Below are 18,594 nucleotides of genomic sequence, written 5' to 3'. Positions count from 1 at the left end.
GAGTTGTACCAGCTATACAAACATGCTGATATAGTGAAGGTAATACAGCGGAGCTGGCTTCAGTGGGCTGGACATGTAGCCAGGATGCCTGACGAAAGAGCCGCCAAAACTATCTTCAGTAGAGAACCAGGAAGAGGCCGTCGACTCCGTGGTAGGCCTCGCACGCGGTGGATGTGCGCGGTGGAAGAAGATGCACGATCTGCTGGTGTACGAGGAGACTGGTCGGCGGTCGCCCAAGACAGAAGAAGCTGAACATCTCTAATTCGTTCGGACCTAGACCGGTAAACGGTCCGTTAGCCAACAAAGTAAGTAAGTATTCTATATTGTCGCCAATTGTGGAATTTATTTTCATTTATTTCGATGTAAATCTAGAAATATGTCTTGCACTGCATGAGATGACCAGTTAAAAGTTTTCTAGGGTCGATATTCGAGGGTGCTTTCAAGAAACTTATTCGTGGTGGCAGTCAAATTAGGTATATTGAGACATTGGGAATTTCAAAGGCAGAGAAATTTATCAGAAGAAAACAATACTAGGTACTCCACAATATATTATACACGTAAAACTTTACACAAAACTCACTAACCGACACTAACCTCGTCATCCCTCATCAGAACGGCAGGAAAACTCACATTTATATCTACTGGAATGATATCGGTTACCGATTCCTGCTTCGGACTGATTCCCGTCGTCTCCACTGTTCCGTCCGTCGACGTTACCCCTATCACGGTTTCATCCTTCTGCTCGTCTCCGTGCAAGCGTGCCTCATGAATTCGTCGGGTTTTCGGCATCGAAAAAGTCAGCGGACAGTAGGCACATGGTAGCCGGATGCCTTCGTTGTCGTGCTGTTTCATGTGCCGATCGAAGTGCTTTTTCTCCTTGATACAGACGAAGCACTTTGGACACTCGAACAAGTGCGGGTTGTCGTGAATGCGGGTATGACTTTTCATCTTCCGCTCCGTAGGGAAAACCTTGCCACAAACCGGACAGGTCGCTCCGGACTCATGCATTCGCTTTACGTGCAACCGATAGTGTCGATCGGTGGCAAAGTAACGATGACAAGGTACACAGCAGAACTCCGTTTCACCGCTGTGTGACTTCAGGTGCAGCTCCAGCTTGGCCGGATCGCGGAAGGCCCGGTTGCAAATGCGACAGCGCTGTTCGTTGGATTCCCGTGCATGGCGTGTCATATGCTCTCGCAACCGGTACGGCTGCGAGAATCCTTTGCCGCACAGCTCACACATTACCTGGGGGAAGAAAGCGATGTCAGTTACTTGGATTTAAATTAAAAAAAACTCTTCCCAACCAGCTGATCCTCCGAATGGCTTCTCAGGTGCAGCTTCAATCCTTCTGACGATAGCAAAACTTTCTCGCACACATGACACTGAAATTTCCGGTCATTATCGTGGAAATTGATCACGTGTCGCTTCAAAGTAACACGGAAATTAAACTCCTTCCCGCAAATGTCACACATGAAATGTCCAGGTATGTTGGAGGTTTTCTTTCTATTCGGATTCCGGTGTCTACCTAAATGCGATACCAGCTGCTTGCGCGTTGGATAACCGCTGCCACAGAGATCACAAACATGGTTCTTACAGTCGGCATGCTGCTCTTTTATGTGCGTTTCCAGTAGCAGCTGGGAATTGTACGTTTCCGGGCAGTTGGGGCAATTGTAGAGAATCACCCGCTGGTGCTCACGCTGATGAGCTCGCAGAGCAACCGTCGAGATGAAGGTAGCCTTGCAAATGTTACACACTATCGGGACCTCCTGCGGATGCTCTTCTTCGCGATGTTTCAACAGTTCCTCCTGGTCGGCAAACCGTTTATGGCAGGTACGGCAATTGACAGCTGTATCCTTAACGCTGTCTTTGTGCTCCTCTCGACGGTGCTGCAGTAGGTCGCTTATAGAATCGAACGTACGAGAACATAATCGACAGCAAAATTTGCCATGAATCGATCGATGACTAGCTAGGGCTGATTTAGAGGGGAACTCCTCTTCACAGTCTTGACATTTTAGTTTGACTACTCTTTTCTCGACCAAATGTATTTTCCGGTGGTTTATTAGATTGTGATTTCGTTTGAACTTCATACCACACTCATCACACTCCCAACGTCGCTCGTCAGTGTGCGAAATCCTGTGCTCCCGGAGGGCTGCATTCGTGTCGTACGTATTGCCACAATCCACGCAAATAAAGTGGTTTGCCACTTTATCGTGAACGCGTCGTTTGTGCTTTGCCAGCACAGAATGCGAAGAAAATTTTTCTGTGCAGAGATGGCAACCGAAACCTTCTTCCGTGTGACCCTTAATATGCCGCTTCCAAGAACTTTTGGTTGACAGTTGAACCCCACACTCTTTGCAGGGAAACTTTACCCCCGTATGCACCATTCGAATGTGCTCCTGCAAGTTTCCATTGGTCATGTAAGTTTTGGCGCAATACGAGCAGCTGAAGGGGCGCTCTCGGTCATCATGTTGTTGCACCATATGGCGATCGAGTAGCTTCTGCAGCAGGAAACCTTCGTCGCACAGGTTGCAAGCCAGGATGATAGATCCATCTTTAGCCCCAGGAATTTTCCGACATGCGACCTTTTTTCTTTTCTTGAAATGTTTTAGTTTAGATTTCACTGTGGATTTCTCTTTCTTCCTGGGTGACTTTTCGTTACAGTCTGATTCAGAGCTGGAACTGGAAGTTGAGCCTGAGTGGACGGATGAACTGCAAGGAGAAAACTTTTCATCCTTTTTGTGATTGATTAAAGAATGAAACAAAACACCTATTGGAATCTTCCACGTTGGTATCTTCAACCAGCAAGGGGTTTTCCTCGTCTTCCAGTTCAACCTTGATGTGTACTTCCGGTGCCGGCAATTCATCCAGTTCAACTGCGAGTTTCATGCTTTCATCGAACAGTTTGGAGTCCATAGCATCATCTGAGTCGGAATCAATGTCGCGTTCGGTTTTTGTACTAGTAGAAGTGGATGGTTTCGTACCTATAAATAAAAGTTTTCAGCATGCTAAGAACAGTTTATAACAGAGAAACCTGTTACCCATCCAGCCCACATCGATCAGTTCCACGTGCTGCTTCATGTGCTTTTCCAGCGTTCCAGGGTCGATAAACCTACGACCACATTCGTCACACCGATAGGCGGGGGTTTTCCAGTGCTCTTTGCCGACGTGCATTTTAAACTTTTCCTTGTTCCACCGCGTCGGCACTCCAAACTCAGCGTCGCAAACCGAACAGGTCAGACAGCCGTTTTTGATTATGTAATTTACCGGTGCTTCGCTGGCAATATGTCGTTCAACATCCTTCTCGGATCCATCGTCGTCTTCTACCTTCGGAGGCTGACCGTACTCTTTGTTTAGCGCCTCCATTAGATGTTTGCGCAAGTTGTCGACTCGTTCGAACGTCCGATTACAGTGGTTGCAGCGAATTTCTGTGTGCCGCCCGGTGGTGCGTCCCCCGTTAACGTGCTTCACCATGTGTCGTCGCAGTTCGGGCATATCCGGAAAACTGCGACGTCTCTCCGTCGGACAGGCTGCACACTGGTAACCATCGTGCACAATCAGGTAGTCGATCGTTTCGAACATCGACTGGAGGCCGTGCGCTGGCAGCATCGGCGGGGGAGAGGCCTAAAAGATGTTAAATTTATTTTTTTTTGCCACACCCACTACTAATATTTGTTAAATGTACTAATCAGCCCTAATCAGCTGTGATCAAGAGACTTTTTAGCAAATGAACTGTTGGTTCTGCCTGGCGCAAGGCTGGTCGTATTTTCTCTCCTTCGGGATTGTTTACTTTTGTTACTTATAACAGAAAATGTGATTTCGATTGAATTATTATAGAATTTATCAAACCTGCTTGTCTAAATCTATTGTCTCGCGGCAACTCTGATCGGTATCCGATAGTTTGTGTTTATTACTGGGCATAGTTTCCATTCTTGCGAAGGAAAATAAAATTTATTAAGCGTAAAGTTTCGAAAATGTATTTTTTCCTTCTACAGAGATGACATTTGTTTACATACTAGAGGCAAAGTAAAACGTCAAAAATTCGCCCTTACAAATTTCCGTGAAATAAAATGTTCGATCTATTTATATAAAAGTGAGTGTCTCTGTATTTCAAAAAGACTCAATAGAGTTCAGACAATGTGTGCAGCAGAGGAAGCGAAAAACAAGCGAACTGGAAATATGATTTGGACCAATCCAAAAAAAAATCCAAATCTGTTTCATATTTCCAGTTAGCTTATTTTTCGCTTCCCCTGCTGCCACATGCTTAATGAACTTGAATTTTAACGAGTAAAAGCCGTTGTTAAAAATAAAAATTTAGTTCGAAAAAAAACTCAATAGAGTTTTTGACCAAAAATTGTAATTTCTATGGCTTTGCCTTATCTCAGAAGCGCTGTTAAGCTGGAAGAGAAACTTTTACTATTTTTCAACTAGCTTACCACCACAAATGATTTACATACCTTTTAACATGGCCCTGCAAATTAAAAAAAAAAACATATACAGGATGTGAGACAGAATGTTTTGCTTAAAATTTGTGAAAATTTTATTTGTAAAAAACTAAGGGATAAGACAATGCTAAAATTATCTCTAACCAAAATGAATAAATTTAAACACAGAGCGTTATGGCGGCCAGCAATGCGGACCGGGTATCAGCTAGTATGTAATAAAAACTAGCAATACTCAGAGGGAGAGATATGCGAAGAGAGTGTTGTGAGCCAAACGAACACGTCAAAATTCGAGCCAAACGAACAAGGAAGGTAACACATTGGAAGGTATAGCAATAAGGTTCAATGAAAAATATATTTATTTTTAATATTTTTTTAAAAACATGAATTGAGAATGCTCCAAAGTTGCTTCATCACAGTGATTTTTAACTGGTGGTTCACTAACCCTTTGTATGGTCTACAGATTAATGATGAAAGTATATAAAATTAAACATAAACATAAAATTTAACACCTTCACGGTTTTTGTGATGCACTTTATTTATTATTAGCGGTTTTTTTCATCGCTTATCTCTCCCTCTGAGGATCTCTAATAAAAACTTCAATCTGAAATCTGTGCTGAATTTAGTTTCCCAGATAGCAATGACCAGTAATTTACCTGTTCAAGAAATTTGCAATGAAATGTCCATTGATAGCATAGGAGGGAGTGAGGAGATTCCACCTTACCAGTCAGAGCTTGACAGTGAGGTACATAAAACGCATAAATCCAAATTTCTGTTATTTCACTGTGTATTTGTAGCGATCGGTCCCGCCAGTAGACAGCCAGGAGGTTCTGATAAGTGATCTATTTGTGGGGTCCATGCCGGACCCCAGCCAGCTGGTTGGTCCCAATGAAGCCAACTGCAGCTTAGTCTGTGATACCTGTTCCAAACGTTTCAATGAGTGGAGAAAACTCCAACGGCATCTGGACTGCCACAGGCAGCAGAAGCTCAAATGCGAACACTGCGGCACATTTCTGAAATCACGTTCGACTTACGCATCGCATCTGCAGCGGCATAAAAATATCGGAAGATTTCAGTGTGACCACTGTGACAAGAATTTTGCCGCTAGAAGAGACCTACAAACACATCTCAAAGTGCACGATGCGACGGCAGAACGGTTCTCCTGTGATATATGTGGAAAGGATTTCGGTCGCATTTATTCCCTACTTGATCATCGAAAGCTACACAATGGAGCAACGGATTTCTGTTGCGAAAAGTGCGGAAAAGAATTTACTAAGCGGAGGCACTTACTACTGCATGAGAGAACTCACTTGCTTGAGGAAGAGGGATTTTAATATAAAAAACGTCTTTAGATCAATTAAAATTACAAAAGTAAACTCTCTAAGTAATCATCAAACTCCTCTTCTCGAGATTTTTCTTCCAAATCGGGACCTGAGAGAATTAAATATAGTAACTTTAGAATAGAACTGCCACCATCAGAAGTAATCGTAAAATAGCTTACCTTTTGTCCAGCAATTTTCCATCAAGGACGAAGAGGAACTCGGTATACCACTTTGATCCCCTGGATCATTACCCACCACGTCAGAGCTCTGCCCACTTTCGTTCAAATTTGTTGAACCTTTGTCCTGGCCATCGCCCGTTTCTGTGCGTTTCAGACGCTCCGGTTCGACTGCTTCGAAATCGCATCTCTGGGCTTGTTTACTTCGCTCCCGTTTCTTCAGTCGTTTGATTTCCCGCTTCTTGGAATGATAGTTCAACTTATCCGAACACTTTGGGCACAACCCTTGAAGTAGAACCGATCAAGCTGAACCAGTTTGTCTGGAAACTATAGTCACATTTCATCTACTCACGCAACTTAACTAGCGCGTTCTTCCGCGTTTCGTGCTCCTGATAGGCAAAGTAAACTTCCCAGCTTCGCAAAGTTTCTCGCTCCTCGCAAGTTCGGTTGCCACATGTAAACTGACCCTTACCGGCAATAACTTCTTTCTCAATCCGCCAGCGCATTGCCACCTACAAAAATTATTCTGAACAATATCCTAGAATTTATAATAAAAACTTACTTTATTTTCTTTGTATCGACTTAGATCGGCTATACAGTACTCCTTGAACAGCTTGTCGTAGTACTTCTTAGCCAGTTGTTTTTCCCACGAGTCCACTTCTTCGCCGTCCCACAGGAAGCGGTGGTTCTCCCGAATAACATCGTGATCTGTTTTGTCCCGGGAACAATCTCGCTGCAGGTGCCGCGTAGTGCCCGGTTTGGTTAAAACGTACTCGTTGATCAGGTGCTTGTGCAGCTCATACGGGTTTAGTTTGGCCAACCGGCGGGACATTTTTAGCTCGATTCGAAGACACCTTCACCGAGTTGATCGACAATCCAAACCATTCGCGTTGACGGTGTTGCTGGTATTTGTTTGGTTTTTGCATGCGAAAAAGAAGGAAGGAAAATTTTTGCTTTTGTCATCACGCACACTTTGACAATTACATATGAGTGTTCACGTAGGTGCGAACAGCCTTTAAAATTTCTTTCAACGTGAATAACCCGAATTCAAACAAACACCTAAACAAATGAACTCACAGATTCATCCTGTGAAAATCCTTCTTGAAACGGGTTTTCCATTATCCACCAGAGCTGCCAGATTTTCATTCAGAATATGCAGATCGTTTCCAGGAATTCATATTGTCCTCATCTAAGAAATCTTTTTTAAAATAAAATAAGGCCGTTACAAATTTTATTTTCATGTTATGTCACCCCCCCTTCAAAAATCTTGAATATTGGAAGGGGAAGAAAAAAAAAGCTCAAACCGTTTTGTTCATTTTATTGGTTTTCCGACAGCATAAATGCTTTATTTAGCAACAAACAAGTCCAGTGACAGCGAGAGTGTCGTCAAAAGGCAAGCGAAATAAATAATAATAATAATAAAGTGTTATTTTTCAACATTTATTTGAGTGCAAGTTACAAACGTCATAACTTGCACACAAACTTTGATCACAGATATTTGTTTTTTTTTCGTCTCGGTGTTATTTATTTTTTGCCACCCCCTTTGCTAACTTTGATAACCTTGGACATAAAAAGAATTCGAAATTTGTATCAGCCTTAATGGTCAAAAAACTTATGCAAACTAGACTAATTTCTGTGTCACATATATGGTCTTGGATATAACGACGTTTTTCTCCTTGTATAATATTATTAAGCAACAAAGGCTTAGAAATTTGAAAGTCTTAGTTTCGAGATGCTGCCCATAAGATCAAAATTAACAAAATGCATGAAATTCGCATTTAGGAAGTTTCGAACACATGATTTTGTAATTTTCGATCTATATTTTTATAATTTATCAATGAAACATTGATACATAAAACGGATCATGTTGAAAAACGCCTCCAAAGTTACTTCTTTCAAAAATGAAGGAAAACAGTTTTTTTGAACATTTTAGAATATATGAAATCCTACTAAACTGTAATGGTATGTTTGCATACAATTAAGAGCTGATTATATTAGCTTCCTAAAACCGGAAGAGTATTTGATTTTAACCCTGCAGAGTCTGCCGCAGGCCACGTAAAAATATTGGGAATTTTCCTAACTTTGACCTTCAATAACATCAGATGTGAGCACGTGTCAGCACAGCTCCTGATAGCACGCCTAAGAGCCCTGTTTGTGCTCCTCAAGAACCAATGTTTAAAGTTTGCGGAAAATTTGCGTTTTTGTAGAAGAAGATTGGGAGTTTTTTGAAGTAGAATACTTCTCTCAGGAAGTTCGGCTACATAGCGATGTGAAATGAAAATCTAAAACCGAAAAAAGTGAAAAATATGTCCAATTTCAAATGCTAATAAATCGGTTAGTATCCGATGGATTTCCTTCGTTCTTGCAGCAATGGATTGGAAAATCTTCTAAGATTCTTCCCAAATGAAGATAATTGTAATTTTATTATGCACACTATTGTACTATTGAAAATAGTCAAGCCATGTCAAAACGAACTATTCGACCTCTGATTGGTCGTTATATGATTGCTTCCCAAGCACGGTCGACAGAATCATATACCTTGCAATTTAAAATATGCTATTTAGCCTATATAAGAGCCTGTTTCAGCCGAAGCCGCTCATAATAGTTCTAGACAGCGACAACAGCAGTCATCCCTTAGCAGCAGCAGTAGCAGTGCAGTGGATACCAGCGATAGCGGATAGCGGCCACAGCTGTGGGGTAGCAATGGATAGCGTACTAGTTGCAGCGGATCTCAGCATCGATAGCAGCTTGGCCAGTTGATGCAGGGACAGCGGATACCAATGGCAGCTTATAGCGGCCACAACTGTGGCATGGCTACCAATAGCGTAGCAGTTGCAGCGGGTATATCTGACCATGAAGCATTTATCCAATAATTGAATGAAAATTGAAGTTGCAGCAATCGGCCTTTTTCAAGGCTACTAAATGTTTTTGGAAGAGCATAATGAATGGTTATTAATAAACTGCAACTGAGGCTTGATGCTGCTGCAAATGCACAGCAGTGTGATGTTTAATACGATTTGTTGATACTGTGCATAACAAGCGGTATATAAGAAACAAATCCGATTTCAAACAGAAAAGTTCGGCACGTTCTGTTCACGATGCTGAGTCTGTTTTAGAAAATTCACAACACTTCATTAACAAGGATGTAACGCCTTGAAGAAGACGGTTATGGTTAGACATCCCAGCAGAATTTCGACCTTCATACTCATGTCTACCATCGGCAATATCAAACACACAACAATTTGCTTCCATGCTACACGGGGACGGAAACATTTTTTTTTCTTCCAAGCCGCACAACACGACACAATACATATTATTTTGTTGCCTTAATGCGACCTCTATCGGTCCGGCTCGACAGAATGTCCACAAGAAAACGTTTTTGTACATCCGTGTTACGAAACTGAGAAAATCTGTAGGAACTGAAAATAAAGGCGGGTCCAGAATGAATGGGATGTATTTTTCGTACATGAGTTTTACGACATACGAAATAAAATTTTTCGAGCGTTGTAGAATGGTATAACTGGAAATAATTTAGCCACACCTATTTTTCCAGTTAATTCATTCCACAACGTTCGAAAAATTTATTATGTCAGAGCGGATATCGCACGGTATCTGACCATGAAGCATTTATGCAATAATTGAATGAAAATTGCAATTACAGCAATCGGCCTTTTTCAAGGCTACTAAATGTATTTGGAAGAGCATAATGAACGGTTATCAATAAACTGCAACTGAGGTTTGATGCTGCTGCAAATGCACAGCAGTGTGATGTTTATTACGATTTGTTGATACTGTGCTTAACAAGCGGTATATACGAAACAAATCCGATTTCGAAATTACTGACACGCAAGCAGCCGGGTTATCTTTCTTGTAAAAGTATTCTACTTCAACCTCGCGGTCGTGGCTTTGCACACAACCCTGCTGTGATTTTTTTCTGTATATTTTGAATTTTTGGTTGATTTATCAACGAAATTCTTCTTATATCACACCAATTTGGTCCAGAACACATTAAGAAGGCGTAAAATTAGTATAATTGTTCGTTAGCATACACTGACGAGTTTTTTTATTGTTTCGAAAAAAACTGAGTTATGCTCCAATTCACGTGGTTTATGAACAGCCCCTTGTCACTACAATACTTTCTCATATGATAAAATCGTCTACAGTAGAAAACTAACAATTCAACAACAAAAAAAGAATTTTGGCTGTAAATTTATTTTTCCGACCAGTCTGAAATCTGAACAATGATGGAATAACGAAAAGATTAATTATGGAGTACTTCGTAGTAAGGTCGTATGTCTGAGCGTTTACAAAACGAGTGAAAGATGATTTGTGCTTGTGAAGTACAAGGGATATAACTCTCACTCGTTTTGTTTACATTTAGACATACAACCTCATTACAGAGTACTCCAGAACTCTGCAGAATTTTATGTTTTAATAATGTTAACACAGATAACAGACATCCAAGCTAATTTTGCTTCATGTGTAAAAAGACGCAAGGGTTTTTAGGCATGTCGCAATACGCAGTATGGTTCACACACTAAGATTTTTTCACCGAGTACGGTAAACCGCTTTACCGAGATTTCAACAGCTGAGAACTCGGTAAAAATCTCGGTAAAATATCAGATTACCGTGCTTCTGTAAAATAAAATTATGACAACTGTCAACTTTTAACGAGTATCTCGGTAATATTTTACCGGGAAGTAAAACCGAAACTCGGTTGAAGTTACTGAGCGCTCAGAATTTTTATCAGAAATTGTGCTGTAATTTTTTATAAGAACTTCGGTAAAACATCGACGAATCCGGGGAAAATCACTGAAAATCGAAATAAATGAAATTTCTTTCCAGAATAATTAATTTATTGTAATTATTTCCTGAAAATTTGATTTATTGCAATAATGATAAAAATCAGAAAATCAACGTTAAATACCAATGCCTAATGCATAAAAAATGCTTATCATTAGGAATACAGTTTATGGCAAAAACATTAAAGCACTTACAAAACCTTAGAAAAGCAGTCACTGCTTCACATCCAACGGAAATGTTATGCCCAGTTTGTATGTGTCTATTTTCCTGAGAATAACAAATAACTTTTAGCAAAAAATTTACTTACTCAATATGTTAGTTAATCTCAATATTTTTTTTTGTTCACACAAAGTTAATCTCAATATTACAGATTCTTCCTCCCGGTTGATTAAACGCAAGATCTCCTCCATTTCAACAACACTCGAATTAAACAATTGAAACGCGTGTGAAGCAAATAGAATTTTAGCGCAAGTTTTTTGACAGTTGTGTTTTTGTTGCAATCGCACTTGAATATGTTTAACGAAATCTGGGTAAAAGAAAAACTGGTTACAGAGATTCGGTAGATAATTTCACTGAACTCGGAGATTTGTTATTTTACAGTTTATCTCGGTAATTCACTTTACGATATTCCGGTAAACATGTTTTGTTTTCGATATATCAGTAAAAAATAACAGAACTACGGTAAAATGAAAACATTTTCAAGTATTTCGGTATTTCGTTTTACCGAGGCCACATTATACGATTAAGTGTGTAGGGATGGGCGATACTAGCATCGATACCAGCGGTATCGATACTAAGGGTCGCGGTATCGAATATTTTGGCATCGATACTCGCCGCGAGAAATGAGTACCGGTATCGATACTTTGCCAACGATACTTTGAAACGATACCGATACCGCCAATGCCTTCTAATGGGAATAGGCGATACCAGTATCGATACCAGTATCGATACCAGCGGTATCGAAACTTCGACTTAGAGCATCGAGTATTTTGGCATCGATACTTTCTATACCGATACCACGATACTTGGTATCGTTTTGTGCAAAAGTATTCGAGTACTCAGGTATCAATACTTCAGACAGTATCGCCCATCCCTAGTATGGTGGCGCTAAAAACACTTAGTGGTCAATGATTCGATAAAATCGATAGTTTTCCAGCTCTAATCGATAATATTGCAATAAAAAGGGTTGCCGTTTTTTAATGTAGAAATTTTGAGCTGTCGTAATTTGTACATACACGACAATTTTATTCAATCCCAGTCTATATTTGCGATGAATTTGTTGGTTTTAGTGTTGATATGAAACAAAATATACACAAACCTCACAAGTGTTATATCATTGCAAAAACAGCGACTCTATAATCTGTAAGAATTTTCATGCGTCTGGCAGCTTTGACTATAATCCAGCGCTGCCATCACTAAAGTAGTTAAAGTCGCAAGTTGCAGAAAGATGTCGTTAGCATTCCAAACGAGTGAGATTTTGAAATCTTACACGCGATTTCTGGAGTTTTTTGTTCTAGCTTGGATATCTGAAACATTTTTTGGCTAAATAAACGTTTTATAACTAATCTTATTCAGCTGACGGCTGAACATTGGTCGATTAATATATTTCTAAGTCTTTAATCAGCTTTTAATCAGTCGGTTTTGGAGAACTAAATCAGCTACTTGTTACATCTACTGGAAGTAGATGTACGGGCTAAATCGATACGTATGCATGTATGTAGACGAATCGGCAACGCATTCTACCAGCAACATCATGAGCATGAGTTCGAGATTCGAGAGTGGCAGTAAAGTAAATGAATACTAAAAAGGTATTTTTTTCACTAACAATATTATAAAAATAAACGATGAAAAATACACACAAAAGTGCAACGAATCGAGAAATTTAGTTGTGTTCGAATCGCCTAAACAATAAATGAATTTATCTAATTAAGACGAGTATATATTTTGAATTATTTTTATCGTAGCTGTAATAAAGCTGAGAAAGCACTTTTTCAAAAAGACAGAACGTACAAGCGAAGCGTTTATTCAATTAGTTTGTTCAGTGTTTAGTTGATGTTGTCTAATAGCTATTTTTGAAATTGAAATAGTTCTTAACCAGCCAACAATCAAATAATGGCGTGGAATATTTCACAAGTTTTTGAAACCCTCATTTTTTGCTTGTTAAGCAGATTAATAAATCTGAGCGCTGTAGCAATCCGTTTCACCTGTATGCAGACTTTATTCAGCTATTTCGGAATTATTAGCTGTTTATTAGCCCAATTGTTTGTTGAGAAGATGCTGCTATCGTCATCTCTTGCAAGCAAACAACTGCGTTACTGGTTTCTTAGGTTTACTTGACCACCTTGTGACTTCACTGATAGAACAGAACTTCACCCAACATCGAAACTGAAAAGATTGATAGCGCTAACATCGAGTCAGAATAACTATGTCGTTGGATAGGTAAAACGTAGGACAATTCTCTTTCTCAAACTATTTATTGAGCTGCTGCTAGAAAGTAGCTAATGTAAAACTGATGTCTTGAAGGAAAACATGCGTGTACAGCCAAAAGAACCGGTATAAGCATTACGGGGTAGAACGCTGCCTGCTCGTTATCTCAAAAAGAAAAAGGTCAAGGGGGGCCCCTACTCTGGAAGATCGGAAAATAATAAATTTTTGTATTTTTTTCTCGGATGTTCAGAGTAAAGTGATGTGTTCGGGAATTTTTTTTGTATTGATTAAGATATATTAAGAAATATACTGGATACAAATCTAGTAACTATTACGCCCAGAGCTGCGATTAATCCAAGCAACATGCTGACTATGACGAGAGAGAAAATATCATCGCACTCGTTTCTTTCTCTCATAAATAGCCAGCAACCATCACAGTAAGCGTGAGGTTCCGACAAGTGATTCAATATCTTGTCTCTTTTGTTGCCATTTTCGGCTTCTCATTGTCAATCGTCGTGAATATACAGAGTTCACTCGGAAATATCAGTGCAATGCAAATCAAGGTGATTTTTGGAATATCAAAAATCGTTTCAGTAGCGTGATTATGTCAGTGCTAGCTTGAAGTATGTTGCTATCAGGATTTTTTAAAACTGATCTGCTTTGCGGTCTGTGACAATCCCAACTCAAGATATGGCAACCAATGAACTAGGTTTATAATTTCAAACCAGTGGTTATAGGTGTCGCTTGATGGGCTGGCACAACAACTCCGAGTATTCGGAACACAACCGGAACAGGTCCGCATTTTTACATTTTTCAATGAGAGGCATGGTAGGATTTTAAGCACTTCTAAGCACTGCTTTGATCATCGTTACCATGTTACTGAAACATATTCCGCTCATATATCCGAAACCAGTCGATTAACTCCGGCCATCTTCTTCGTTAAAAAAAATATGAATGAAAACTAGGAGAAAAGCAAAACCGTTCCGAACCAAAATTGAACAGTTTCAAAGTTGAACCGTGCCAACATTTAACAGGATCTGTATATAAATATACATACCCATACATATTTAAAAGTTTTCTGTTTTGCCACCCGCGATTCATTTTTTGCCGCGAACTAACACTGTCTTAAGTTTAACCTACAACAAGCACAATATTCAAGAATCAAATTAATAAACTCATGCTGTCAAAAAACAAATAAAAATGCAATATTATTTTTCAGATATGAGATCATTTGAAAAATATTAATAGAATTCTTTTTATTACATTGGTGTTATGAAGAAGCATATTTTCTACTGAGAATAAAAATGAATGATCATACAGATTCAAAATGTACCAAACTAAAATACGCTCAGTTACAAAACGAAGTAATAGTTGTTTATTGACAATGCTTTTAGTCGGCGTGCAGCCAAACCGAACCAAGCGTCGAAAAACATTTACCGCCGCAATTGCTGTGTACAAGCTGTTACAGAGAATTTTTATTATAATATCGTTATCAAATGCTCAAACGATTTCGTTACTTCATAATAGATAGATTATTACTTCTCATATCCACTGGGTGTCAATAACTCAATCTGAGAAAACGGCGCTTAGTTCGGTCTGATCGCATGCCGACCATATATTAATATCATACATATCAATTGAAGAAAAATCATTGATTTTATGTTTGCTATCCTCATAACATAATGCTGTCAAAATGAACTTGATATTTCTGCTGGTTCAATCTCAGTACAGCCATACCCGAATGATCGAGAAAGATAGCAAGAAAAAAATGAGAGTGAGAGTTGACGCTAAGAGAATCATTGTAACATCGCAAACTCTTTTGTAATGAACCATGCATCGTAGTTGGCTGATTCTGGTGTTGCATCATTTTGGCGTAATGTCAGTAGTATGATATTGACTTTCCGCAGCTCTGATTACGCCATTCGAAGTGTTTATCTCGAAACCATGTTTTTCAACTGGTGGTAAGTTTTTCTTAGCATTTACTGAACCGATTTGCCTGAAAATTTTTTTTAGCTTGTAAAAATGGATTACCTAACTTTTTACATAGCCGTTTTTGAAAATTCTAAAAATTGCCATGATGGCGGACGTTTAGGTAAAAAAATATTTTTTTTACACGAAAAACCACTATTTAAAAATTCATAAAACATAGAAAAATTCAGATATCGAAAAACGGCTATGTAACAAGCTAGATAATCCATTTTCACATGCTAAAAAAATTTCAGTCAAATCGGTTCAGTAGATGCTAAGAAAAACTTACCACCAGTTGAAAAAACATAGTTTCATGAAAAACGCTGTCAACAGCGTAATATTTACTTAAATATAGTCCACGACATGCAAAATACATCTTCAAATATACCTTAATCAATAGCCAAAATACCCGAACACTTCACCTTTTTCTAAACATCTAGAAAAAATATCACAAAAATTCATTATTTTTCAACTTTTCCCCCCTTTAATCTTATTTTTTTCGAAAATAGATCAAATAGATAAATAAATAAATACATGAATGGATAAGCGGTACAAATATATTATGTTATCTGTCTTTCAATGCATCAAGCTCATTGAGCAATCGTGACAAATCAAAATAAGGTGTTCTAAGTTTAAAAAATACCTGCTCTTTCTTATACTAATCTATAACCGACATGTCAGTAGGCCTTTATTTTTTGATTTTTAAAATAGAAAAATACATTATTTGAATTTTCACTGGTACTGCTTTGATTATGACAATTATTTTACGGGAACATGCTCGGCAATATAATGGACAAAATGCCTTTTTTGGCGGTAGTTGAGCTTAAATTGGTTTAAAGAAAAACAAAAAACTATAAAATATGATTAAACGTAACCGCTCGGTTTCGACTCATGTGTACCAAATCGAACAGAGTCTGTAGTCTCAAAATGATATATAAAACTATCGTAGTTCTACTTCAACCATGCGGTCGTGTCTTGGATACTACCTCTTACTTTTTTTAAATGTTCGTTATTAAATTATCCGGTCGTTGAACGATCGTTTTTTGATACACAAAGTTTACCTTTTTATGCAATTTTTTGCGTTCAAAACATGTTTTTTTCGGGAAAAAACCTTCCCGTTTGCACTGAAAACAAAATACCCAGGACACGATCGTACAGATACCCGACACACTTCTAAACTAGAGACTGTGTTATAAAATGATACGCAAAGAAAAAAGCAGTAAATATGGCAACCCTTTGCTAATATTCTACTTTGAACAATTCTGGCAACCACATTTATTTATTTATGCACGAGGGGTAAGACAGTGAGTAAATTTGAGGTCTTCCGAGTTTTTATGAGGAAACCTGAAAAATAAAGAGCAAATCTGAGTAACTCTCGTGTCTCTGAAAATCCATCCTTAAACTTTTTCCCCACCGCGAATATATATATGAATGTTACTCGGTCTCACAGCTCATATATTTTTCTTGTTCTCAAGGTAATCGAAGATGTGAATCATCTGGAAATTTCGGAGTAATATTGAGTACATAAGAGTTACTCCCAAGCATAAGAGTAACTCAGATAAAAGCTGTCTCGCCCCTCGTTTATGCATGACTTTTCATCACACTACACGCTCACTCTGGATAACCCAAAACTAAGTCAAAACCTAATCAGTTTCGCTAAAACCGTATGTACTCAAAATTGAGTAGAAGTTGTTTTACTCATTTTTGAGTACAACCGAATGTTATAAAAATTGAGTAAATATTACCCATATTATAGCTGATGCGCGATGCGTAAAAGTTACTCATTTTCGACTCAAAAATGAGTACTTCAAGCTTCAATGAGGGAATTTCGGAAAAATTATCATTGTTGACTCGATATTATTATATTTTGCCTTTTTAATTAATTTTATTATAAAAAAGGCTTATTTCAAGAAATTTACCTTTGTTCGCCGGGACACGGGAGATCTTTGAATTTTTTCGCCGTATATCCAACCAACGAGGCCTGGTGAAAAAGAAAAATTGGCATTAGTTGCAGTCAATTATTTTAAATTATGAATTACCTACCGATAACAACTAATTTCAAACATTTCTATTTCTTCCTTTTTTCGGATGGTTTGCTTGGTTTGCTGTTTGCTTTTAATTGCAAAAAAAAAAATAGCAAAAATAACACGCAAGCACCAGTTACTCAATTTTGAGAAAATTTGCTGCCATAGTCAATTCAATTCTACTCATTTTTTGACGTCTTCGAACAACAACAATAAAATTATTAAAATTCAACTCAGCTGCTGAGTAGCCCAGAGTGAGCGTGTAATGAAGTTTCGAAACTTTGTGGGGATATATTGCTGAGTTTCAATACACTGAAAAAACTACGCACGCTTCATCCAAGTGTTTCATCAAATGGATATGAAAATGACTCTGCATTAGGGTGTCCCAAAAAAATGGATGTTGAAAAAGTCAAGGTGCTCAGCCCTAAATTGAAAGATAATGTTATTTATAGTATTTTTGTAGAACATTTCGACTTTCTAAAAAATCGTTTTCAGGTTGCCCAAACGTGATTTATGAAAAAATGACTTTTTCAAGCTACAAAAAAAAAAATGTAGGAATCGAACAGAATTGAAAAAAGTGCAAAAAAGTGGGTTTGTAGCTTGAAAAAGTCATTTTTCATAAATCACGTTTGGGAAACCTGAAAACGATTTTTCAGAAAGTCGAAATGTTCTACAAAAATTCTATGAATAACATTATATTTTAATTTAGGACTGAGCACCTTGACTTTTTCAACATCGATTTTTTTTGGGACACCCTACTCTGCATTGTTATTTGAAGAACTTTTTTTTATCGAATTCAATCATTTTTCATTTTCGTTTCAAGTTGTCGCGCACATTGAGTGACATCTATGAACCGCACATCATTTACGTATGATTCCAACATCCCTTTCAAGTGAATTGCACTTGAATCTGCCCCACTGTTTCATCACAGTGATTATCATGTGCGAAACACTTTCAGTTGATTTGTTTTGTTCTTATATGTCAAATGACGAGTCGTTTGTGCTGAGAAGTAAAAAAATGGCGACAGATGAAGATTCAGCGAGTGTAATATGGCCTTGGAATTCGTCCCGTTTCCGGACTCTACATCTGTAAATTTTTGCAAGGTAAGTGGTTTGTGTTCCATAAAAGAATCGAATTCCAATCATACTTTTGTTTCTTTCTTCCATCACAGACATTCTAATGAAAGCATCTTTGCGCTAGAGGTAAGTATTTGTTTACTATAACTTTAATTAATTAAATTAAATTAATTGAATTCTTTATTTGCTTTACAGGCTTCTTCAACAGAGAAGGAAAATTGTTCAGAGCAGAATCGGGGTTTTCGGCTTTGTTCTCGTTAAGCACCACACAGGATTTAAATTAAACTAACGATCACTGAGAACAACTTTTTTTTGAGATCCGAACCGCTTCGCGTCTCGATGGGAAAGATAAATTTTAA

General features: G+C 38.4%; 3 protein-coding genes across 3 annotated transcripts; 1 reads left to right on the top strand and 2 right to left on the bottom strand.

Annotated features, from left to right (window-relative positions):
• Positions 1-510: 510 nt before the first annotated feature.
• On the bottom strand, positions 511-4,030 carry LOC129721771 (zinc finger protein 665-like). Its single transcript, XM_055674702.1, has 5 exons — positions 3,847-4,030; positions 3,039-3,621; positions 2,768-2,981; positions 1,305-2,709; positions 511-1,245 (listed from the first exon to the last, which is right to left on the bottom strand). The coding sequence occupies exons 1-5, from the start codon at positions 3,925-3,927 to the stop codon at positions 580-582; spliced, it is 2,949 nt and encodes a 982-aa protein (XP_055530677.1). The 5' UTR covers positions 3,928-4,030; the 3' UTR covers positions 511-579.
• A 953-nt stretch (positions 4,031-4,983) lies between these two features.
• LOC129722438 (gastrula zinc finger protein XlCGF67.1-like) lies at positions 4,984-5,905 on the top strand. Its single transcript, XM_055675889.1, has 2 exons — positions 4,984-5,184; positions 5,237-5,905. The coding sequence occupies exons 1-2, from the start codon at positions 5,080-5,082 to the stop codon at positions 5,771-5,773; spliced, it is 642 nt and encodes a 213-aa protein (XP_055531864.1). The 5' UTR covers positions 4,984-5,079; the 3' UTR covers positions 5,774-5,905.
• Positions 5,750-6,997, bottom strand: LOC129722437 (protein FRA10AC1 homolog). Its single transcript, XM_055675888.1, has 4 exons — positions 6,500-6,997; positions 6,290-6,449; positions 5,941-6,222; positions 5,750-5,870 (listed from the first exon to the last, which is right to left on the bottom strand). Exons 1-4 carry the CDS (start codon positions 6,767-6,769, stop codon positions 5,803-5,805), a joined length of 780 nt encoding a protein of 259 aa, XP_055531863.1. The 5' UTR covers positions 6,770-6,997; the 3' UTR covers positions 5,750-5,802.
• Between the last annotated feature and the right edge of the window lie 11,597 nt (positions 6,998-18,594).

This window comes from Wyeomyia smithii, chromosome 2 (genome assembly GCF_029784165.1).
Source record: "Wyeomyia smithii strain HCP4-BCI-WySm-NY-G18 chromosome 2, ASM2978416v1, whole genome shotgun sequence".
In the NCBI taxonomy this organism is placed as follows: domain Eukaryota; kingdom Metazoa; phylum Arthropoda; class Insecta; order Diptera; family Culicidae; genus Wyeomyia; species Wyeomyia smithii.
The sequence above is the reverse complement of the archived record's forward strand: the minus strand, read 5'-3'. Positions and strand labels throughout refer to the sequence as shown.